The 9,032-nt window shown below is 49.0% G+C and overlaps 1 protein-coding gene across 1 annotated transcript; it reads right to left on the bottom strand.

Moving 5' to 3' along the window:
• Window positions 1-229: 229 nt before the first annotated feature.
• man1b1a (mannosidase, alpha, class 1B, member 1a) lies at window positions 230-8,769 on the bottom strand (the record flags this gene model as incomplete). Its single annotated transcript, XM_084454767.1, has 13 exons — window positions 230-436; window positions 935-1,066; window positions 3,125-3,319; window positions 3,560-3,680; window positions 4,285-4,475; window positions 5,208-5,396; window positions 5,745-5,893; window positions 6,292-6,483; window positions 6,653-6,765; window positions 6,902-7,032; window positions 7,260-7,540; window positions 7,689-7,794; window positions 8,668-8,769. 13 exons carry the CDS (start codon window positions 8,767-8,769, stop codon window positions 230-232), a joined length of 2,109 nt encoding a protein of 702 aa, XP_084310893.1.
• Window positions 8,770-9,032: the final 263 nt, after the last annotated feature.

A 9,032-nucleotide genomic window follows, 5' to 3' on the forward strand; every position in this document is an offset into this window, starting at 1 on the left:
CCATGAAACTTTAAAAAAAATAAAACAAAAATAAATAAAAAAACAGTCTCTGTGTATGAAATGCCCTATTAAATAAAGTTTGAGTTGATCTGCTTAAAATGAAAACACAGCAATGGTGAATCCCAAGAGGGTAGTTGAGGGTAGTTGATTGGCATCAAATCCCCAGACGGAATCTGGTCTCTCTCTGATGTTGCAGAGGTACTTCCTCTATCTATGATGTCACTTCCTGTCAGGGGGCGGAGGGCCATATGGGTAGTGGGTGGGCCTCGGTGTTGAACACGAACTTATCGAGGCTAAGCAGCTCTGTGTCGTCCGAGAAGAGCAGGTAGAAGTACTTGAGTGTCTCTCCCAGGAAGAAGCTCTCCATCTTGTCCCTGGGACCCGGGTTCACGGGGTCACGCACGTTGTTGATGGAGGTGTATCCCCCACTGGGAACCTGGAGGAGGAGAGCACACGGCCTCTATGAGAGCGTGACAGACGACAACACTTTGGATCATCGGTTATACGATGGCATCTTCATCTAGTATGAGTATTTTAGATAGTGATGTTATCAGAGAGCCTCAGTCTCTGAATATGAACATGGAAGCAATGCTCTTCTTTGTACTATACATGGTCTTGGTCTGTCTTAGTACAGTTGGTCTGTCTTAGTACAGTTGGTCTGTCTTAGTACAGTTGGTCTGTCTTAGAGCAATGCTGTTGTAATGTTTGTTGTAAAGTTTGTTGAAATGTTTTGTGTAAATGTGTGTGGGGGATGGAAATGTATAAGCTTAGCTTCTTCCATCTCCCTTTCAAACCATTATGTGGAGAGTGTGTGTTGTATATTGTTGTGTATTGTATTGTTTTGTGTGTTGTGTTTTGTCTTGTGGATATCTGCACATTGCATGGTTTGAAATAAACTACTGAACTAAAAAAAAACAGTGTGTGTGTGACTGACCCTGGTGTACTTGTTGAAGCTCTGGAGGATGTCCCAGCCCCAGTCTCTGTACTTGGTGTCCAGGGTGAACCGGTACAGGTAGAACAGACTCTCCACAGTCTCTGGACGCAGCAGGTTGTGTCTGTCTGCAGGCTAGGGGAGGCAGAGTGGACGTTACTCCTGACCGATTGAAACCCAAACACTTCATAGTACAGCACATGCAAACATTTACCCCGATGTCGGCTTTCGTTTGTTGCCGTTGCAGTTGACAGCGATATTAATGCCCAAGAACAACAACAGGAAAGCAGCTGAAGTGGCTCAAAACCTGAGAAAACTCGCCAACATGACTGTTGACAATGATGTTTACAGCAAGACCGCTCACCGGCCCTCTGACTGTACTGACCAAGCAACCTAACTAACTAAGAGATATGAAGATAAATCTAGTCTGATTAAGAGTAAGATAAGAGAGTGGAATTTATTTGTCTTTATCACAGGCGATCTCTGAATCCGTTATCTGTAGCCGAACGTATAAGGTTAATTCCGGCCCCTAGTATATATGAGTTGTTACTATAGCCTACATGTTATATATAGTTCTGTTATTTTAAGGAGTCTACTACAGTATAATGTGTTTCAATACTAGGAGTAATAGGCCCCCTAACTTCTGTAACAGCCAATCAGTGATATCGCTTTTCCTGATGGGCCCGTTCTCTCCGAGGCTGTTTCGATACGCTCGGTTATCCCGACTCGTCACGGAAATCTACTGACGTAGCCGACGGCGCGGGACACACCGCACCGACGCCAACGCGCGCGACGCTCAGGGACGTTCACGGCGGCCGGTTATCGGCCCGGTGTGTCGGGGGTTTAGTACGGCGTAACACCATCTGGGCGACAGAGACATCTTCATCAATTTTATTCCTTCTGCATCGGCACGACATTTACAGCACTACAGTAGGGTCCCCCTGGAACTGAGCCCTTTGTGCATGCTGACATGTACTTCCTCATGGTAGATGGTAAATGGACTGCACTTACAATTTATAGCGCTTTTAACCAGAGCACTTTACAATGGACTCATTCACACACACACATTCACACACCAATGGCGGCAGCTGCCGTGCAAGGTGCTAGCCTGCTCATTGGGAGCAACCTGGGGTTCAGTGTCTTGCCCAAGGACACTTCGACATGTGGACAGGAGGAGCCGGGATTCGAACCGTCGAACCTACGATCACTGGAAGACCTGCTCTACCTCCTGAGCCACAGCAGCCCCCACACGGTGAGTCACTCTGGGCCGGGCTGTCTGCTGAATGGGATGTCTGTTGAATGGGATGTTTGCTGAATGGGATGTCTGCTGATTGGGATGTTTTCTGATTGGGATGTTTCTGAATGGGATGTTTGCTGAATGGGATGTTTGCTGAATGGGATGACTGCTGAATGGGATGTTTGCTGAATGGGATGTCTGCTGAATGGGATGTTTGCTGAATGGGATGTTTACTGAATGGGATGTCTGCTGAATGGGATGTCTACTGAATGGGATGTCTACTGAATGGGATGTCTACTGAATGGGAGGTCTGCTGAATGGGAGGTCTGCTGAATGGAATGGCTGCTGAATGGGATGTTTTCTGAATGGGACGTCTGCTGAATGGGACGTCTGCTGAATGGGACATCTGCTGAATGTGACGTTTGCTGAATGGGACGTCTGCTGAAAAGGAAGTCTGCTGAATAGGACGTCTGCTGAATGGGACGTCTGCTGAATGGGACGTCTGTTGAATTGGACGTCTTCTGAATGGGACGTCTTCTGAATGGGATGTCTGCTGAATGGGACGTCTGCTGAATGGGACGTCTGCTGAATGGGATGTCTGCTGAATGGGATGTCTGCTGAATGGGAAGTTTGCTGAATGGGAAGTTTGCTGAATGGGACGTCTGCTGAATAGGACGTCTGCTGAATGGGACGTTTGCTGAATGGGACGTTTGCTGAATGGGATGTCTGCTGAATGGGATGTCTGCTGAATGGGATGTCTGCTGAATGGAATGTCAGCTGAATGGGATGTGAATGATATGTCTGCTGAATGGGATGTCAGCTGAATGGGATGTGAATGATATGTCTGCTGAATGGGATGTCAGCTGAATGGGATGTCAGCTGAATGGGATGTGAATGATATGTCTGCTGAATGGGATGTCAGCTGAATGGGATGTCTACGGCGCCGTGGTCCTCACCTTGACGTCGACGTCGCGGCCCTGGCCCGGCTGCAGGTTGAAGTGGGCGATCTCGGGGCTCAGGCCGGTCTCCATCTGGACGTACATCTGGCGGCACGTCCCCATTAGCTGGACCGCCAGCTCCATGTGGTCCGCCGGAAGACCGTTGTGGGCGCCCAGAGCCAGGGTGCCGGGCAGAAAGCACACCAGGTGGTCCTGGCAGGGAGGGAGAGAGAGAGGGAGGGAGGGAGGGAGAGAGAGAGAAAGGGAGAGAGGGAGAGAGAGAGGGAGAGAGAGAGAGGGAGGGAGAGAGAGAGAGATGGAGGGAGGGAGTAAGGAAGGGATGGAGAATTGAGGAAAGAGAGACAAATTGGAGAGTGAATTTTATACGTTTTGTTGTGTAGTGTTGTATATTTCCTGCATGGCCAAGGCTGTTTGTGTGTGTGTGTGTCTCACCATTTTGGGGTTGAAGCGGTTGTGGGACAGCTCTCCCACGAAGGTCAGCCCGCTGGGACCCGTCTGTCTCAGGAGGTGCTTCTTGACCCCTTCCACCGCATTGAGGTAGTCCTCCAACAGACTGACCGCAAACACACACACACACACACACACACACACACACACACACACACACACGTGTACATCAATTCAAATCAATTCAGATTCAATTACAATCTGCATGTCTTTGCTCTGGACCGCACACATCAGATCAATTCAAATTCAATTCAAACCTGAAAAGTCTTTGCTCTGGTAATAATATATTTCGATGTGCACTTGTATAGTTCTGCACCCTGTCTATTGTTGTCTATCCATCAGTGTTATGCACCAACTGACCAGAACTAATTCCTAGAACAGTATCACAGTACCTGGCAAAATAAAATCTGGTTCTGAGCCCACAGTCGCTTTTTCCATTTACAACAATTAACACACTTATTGGAAACGACCGTGACTCGACATTTACAACAATTAACACACTTATTGGAAACGACCGTGACTCAACATTTACAATTAGGCCTAACACACTTATTGGAAATGACCGTGACTCAACACAACAATTAACATACTTATTGGAAATGACCGTGACTCAACATTTACAATTAGGCCTAACACACTTATTGGAAATGTCCGTGACTCAACACAACAATTAACACACTTATGGGACACAAGCGTGACTCCTGACTCACTCGTCCTCCGTCTTGCCTCCCTGGATCCACTGTTTGAGCAGGTACTCGTAGTAGCTGTCCGCCCGCGCGCCCAGCGTGTACACGCCCTTATGGGTGAACTGCCCGCTGTTGGTGTTGATGAACATGGGCACCAGGCCGTCGTGCTTCCCCGGCAGCTTGTGGACGAGCCTCATCACCTCGTTCACCACCTCCTGGACACGGTCAGGACGACAGGCGGGTCAGGGCGACAGGCGGGTCAGGACGACAGGCGGGTCACTCAGTTCACAGCACTGCTCAGAGCTCACTAACCGGTGCCTGTAACACTATTCTCATTAGGGATGCACCGATATGAACATTTTGCCCGATACCGATAACAGATATTAACTTTGCTATTATGGCCGATAACCGATATTCACCGATGTCGATATGATCTGTATCAAAACACGTTTCTATGATAATGAAATGTTATACATACTGCAAAACACATGGAAACACTGTCTCCATTTCCAAAACATTTGGAAAAGCAGATAAATCATAGATTTACTACATTGTTTCCTCTCAAAAACAACACACACAACAGCATCTAGACAGAAATAATGATCAGTTGTTCACATCGGCCCTGTTTTGCACATCGGACCGATACCGATATATTAAAAAATGACTAACATCGGCCGATACCGATATCATTGCCGATATATCGTGCATCCCTAATTCTCATTCACTATAATCTTTAAAACATAACCTGATGTGCACCTGATGTGAAAGGATATTTCGGACTATTTACAGCCTTTTGGCCCTGAACTACAACTGATTAACAATCGTACCCCTCTCACATAATAACCAACGCCATAATGAGCAAGAACCACTTAATATTCTATTCTGACCCAGCAGAGCACATCTGGCCAATGAGAGGTGAGCTTTACAGCGCCTCCCCCTGGGCTGACCTGGTACTGCGGGTCTTGGGTGAGGCGGCTGAGCTCCCTGAACTCCAGCTGGACGCTGGTGACCTCGGCCACCGTGCTGTCGGATGTCCAGCGCGGGGGGTGGGCCGTGCCCTTCCCGATGTTCACGTCTGAGAACGGGATCTTGGAGGGGGTTTTGAAGGCCGGCATCAATCTGGACCCAATATCTTTCTAGAAGAGAAGAGAAGAGAAGAAAGGAGAAGAGAGTAGAGAAGAGAAGAGAGGAGAAGAGAGGAGGAGAGGAGAGGAGAGAAGAGAAGAGAAGAGAAGGAGAGGAGGAGAGAGGAGAAGAGAGAAGAGAAGAAGAGAGAAGAGAGGAGAAGAGAAAGGAACAAATTAACAACGTCGACCTCACTATCCCATTTAGATGAATTTATCTCATATAAGCTCTTCAGTTTTCTGTAATCATCGGGCTGGTCTCTGGGCTGGAAGGGCAGCCCCCCTCCCCTCCCCAACGAAGGGTGAGGACCAGGGTAAGCTGTAGCAGCTGGGTGGGGGTGAGGTCTGTTGGTGACTCACAGCCTTGTCCAGGAACATCTGATCTCCTGTCAGGTGGTAGGTCGCAAGCAGACCCCCAAGAATTCGGATGGTGCTCTCAAACAGGTTCACGTCCACGTCCTTGGAGAAGGACAGCTCTGTGTCCACCCAGCTCCTGGCCTCCTCAAACTCTGCACGATCAATCAATCAATCAAAGCTTTATTTGTATAGCGCATTTCATACACAGAGGCAACACAGTGCGCTTTACAGAGAACAAGGGAGGTGGACATAGGTCCCACCCCTACATATTCCAGAGCGAAGCAAAAAAACAGTATCACCCGGGGGCCAGAAAAGTGAGCTGTAAAAATTCTTCCCTGACCCCTCTCAATGAGACGATCGAGCAAGATCCTGGAGTATGTTTGTCTAACGGCTAAGAACATTTATGGAGCAATAAATTACATTATTGTACGAGAGAGAGAATCGGAGAGAGACCCAGAGGTATAATCCAGCTCCTTGGACCGCGTACAATAAGACCCTCCAAAGCGGACCGGTCGCAGAGAAGCCCCAGGGTGACTGACCACTACTGTACCTTCTTCCAGTCCCAGGATCCACATGGTGTCCAGGGCATCGATGATGGTCAGGCCCAGGCCGAACCACTCCCCGAAGGTCTTGGTGATGGGCTTCAGCTCATCATGACCCCATGCAAACTCCTTATAGCCCTTCCAGGCATGTCTGAAGGCCTCTCGCACAGACTCCAGCCTATCCACAGGGCCCGCTGAAACTACACGCGCGCGCGCACACACACACACACACACACACACACACACACACACACACGCGCGCGCGCATACGCACACCGGCAACACGTCAATAACACACATCAAACACAGCAAAGGATACTTTATACTCGTTCAGCGAATGAGGGTGTGAGAATGCGAGACGCAGCCCACCTGGGTCCAGCGGGGCTGCCTCCTCGTGATTGGCCGGCGCGGGGGGGGCGGCTGCTCTGGCAGAGGGCGGGGCTTCAGTGGCCTGGTCTGCTTCGATCATGGCCCCTCGCCAGCTAGACGCACGAAACACAGAACACATCATAGAAAAACAAACCCCCAGAGATCACTGGGCCTCCCAGCTGTGTATGCTATATCTAGAAGCAAATATCTATATTAGACATGCTCAAGAGGTTTACTGCGGAGGTTTACCTGGCGAGCTGTTTCTTTCCCTCCTCTCCCTCCTCGGTTTTCTCTGTTGGCTTTTCCTTCACCAGCGAGTCGGACATGTTCCCGATCTTCTGCAGGCTAGGGGGTCCTCTTTTGTTTGGGAAGGATCTCTTCTGCACAAAATGACAGTAGACCACACAGTTATCATATAGTATAGTATAGTTCTAGTTATATTAAACATAAATGGCCGTTTATACAGTAATGATAACTGTGTAATAATAATAATAATAATAATAATAATAACAGTTATCATTATTGTATAAACAGCCATTTATGTTTCATTCAAAATATCCCTCGTCTTAGTGGATGAGTCTGATGTAGTAAAATGGCTGGTGCTCACCTTGGCGAGGGGTTTGGGTAGAAAAGGGACCTTTGGTCTCTGGGGCTCTGGGATGACCTCTGGGATGAGGCCTGGAGCCACAGCTGGACCCAACGTTGGACCGACCTCCAGAACAACTGCTGGGCCTGCAGCTGGGCCTATCGGGCCGGGCCCAAGGCCTCCACCCGGGCCCACTGGACCGGCCTCGGGGCCTACCGCTGGGCCAACCACGGGGTTGACCCCTGGAGGAAGCCTCAGCTCTCGGTCATCCAGCTCGACCCAGGCATCCCTGTCTGACGCGCCTGCACAAACACACAGCCGCGCACATCAATACACACGCTAAAACAATAAACGGCATTCGCCTGATCAACATCGCCCAATGCCACCCATCCATGTGACCATGCGGGCCTATCCTCTGGCCAATCAGGGAGGGGGGAGGGGTGTTCTTACTCCAGTGCTGTGAGAGGCTGGGGTAGGAGAGCAGTCCACAGAGCAGCAGCAGACCCAGCAGGAACAGGACGAGACTGCGCTGAAGCCGAGACAGCTGCTTCCATTTCTGTATCCGGGCGGATGGAGAGTACAGTTAACACACACGTTCCACTGACCACTCAATATCACAACAAACAATCCAGGGTGTAGCAGAGAAAGAGAGAGAGAGAGAGAGAGAGAGAGAGCAGCAACAACAGACCCTTCACTGTCGGAGATAACACACCCCCACACTCACTTTTTATTTATTTATTGATACATAATATGAATGTTGATTTTTTGAATGTTGATTTTATGTACTGCTTTGGCAATGTGGGTTCTTTTCCCCTATCGTGCCAATAAAGCTCATTTGAATTTGAGAGAGAGAGAGAGAGAGAGAGGAGAGGAGAGGAGAGGAGAGGAGAGGAGAGGAGAGGAGAGGAGAGGAGAGGAGAGGAGAGGAGAGGAGAGGAGAGGAGAGGAGAGGAGAGGAGGGCTTCTCATGGGAAATAACACCAACTGCTAGAGACATAACTAGGCTACCTAATTAGCACCTGTGCTGTGACCCAAACACTTGTCTGGGCAATATCAGACCGCCATCGTCAAAACATGACATCACCAAGAGACGCCCCTTCTCCTGAGACCATTGGATGATGTTTCAGTCCAATTTTCTGTATTTTTTTGCTGAGGAGGAGATATTAATATTGACCTGACCTGCGCATCAAGACTGGTCACCTGCACTCAGTGCACGGTCACACCTGCACAATAATACTGGTTGTGCAGGTATAACAGGGTAACTCAATGCTGCAATGGAGAAGGACACCCATTGTTAAAGGAGGCCAATGTGCCTTTTCCTTTAAGAATGCAACCCCTTCAATAGAGAAACTTCCACCCAAACACTGCTGGCTATGGTTGGCTATAGAGAGACGTTTAGCCTGACGGTAATCGCCGGGCAGAGACACACCCTCCAGCAGGACTGTCGCCGGTGCTTGGCGTTGTTGTAGCTTCGGCTGTGCTGGTCACTGAGGGTCAGAGAGATGAAGTCCTTTCTGGAGGGGGGGTACATCTCTCTAGCTGACAGTAACCGTCATAGGAGAGACATGGATGCCGTGCTGAGGGAGAGAGCGAGAGGACAGAGGGAGAGGCTTGAATGGAGAGGTGGCTCTTTGAAGGATGTCTTGAACACAGGCTTACACAAATCTACTTTGGAGCCATGTTGACTTAATGTTGGCTAGTGTACTGTGAATATATAATGTATGACCCATGACCAGTTCCATTTGTCTAATTGTTCTTTATCTGGCCCTATAGCTTATGTTTGAAACCTGCATA

The sequence above is a fragment of the Borostomias antarcticus genome, assembly GCF_949987555.1.
Source record: "Borostomias antarcticus genome assembly, chromosome: 2".
NCBI classification, from domain to species: Eukaryota; Metazoa; Chordata; class Actinopteri; order Stomiiformes; family Stomiidae; genus Borostomias; species Borostomias antarcticus.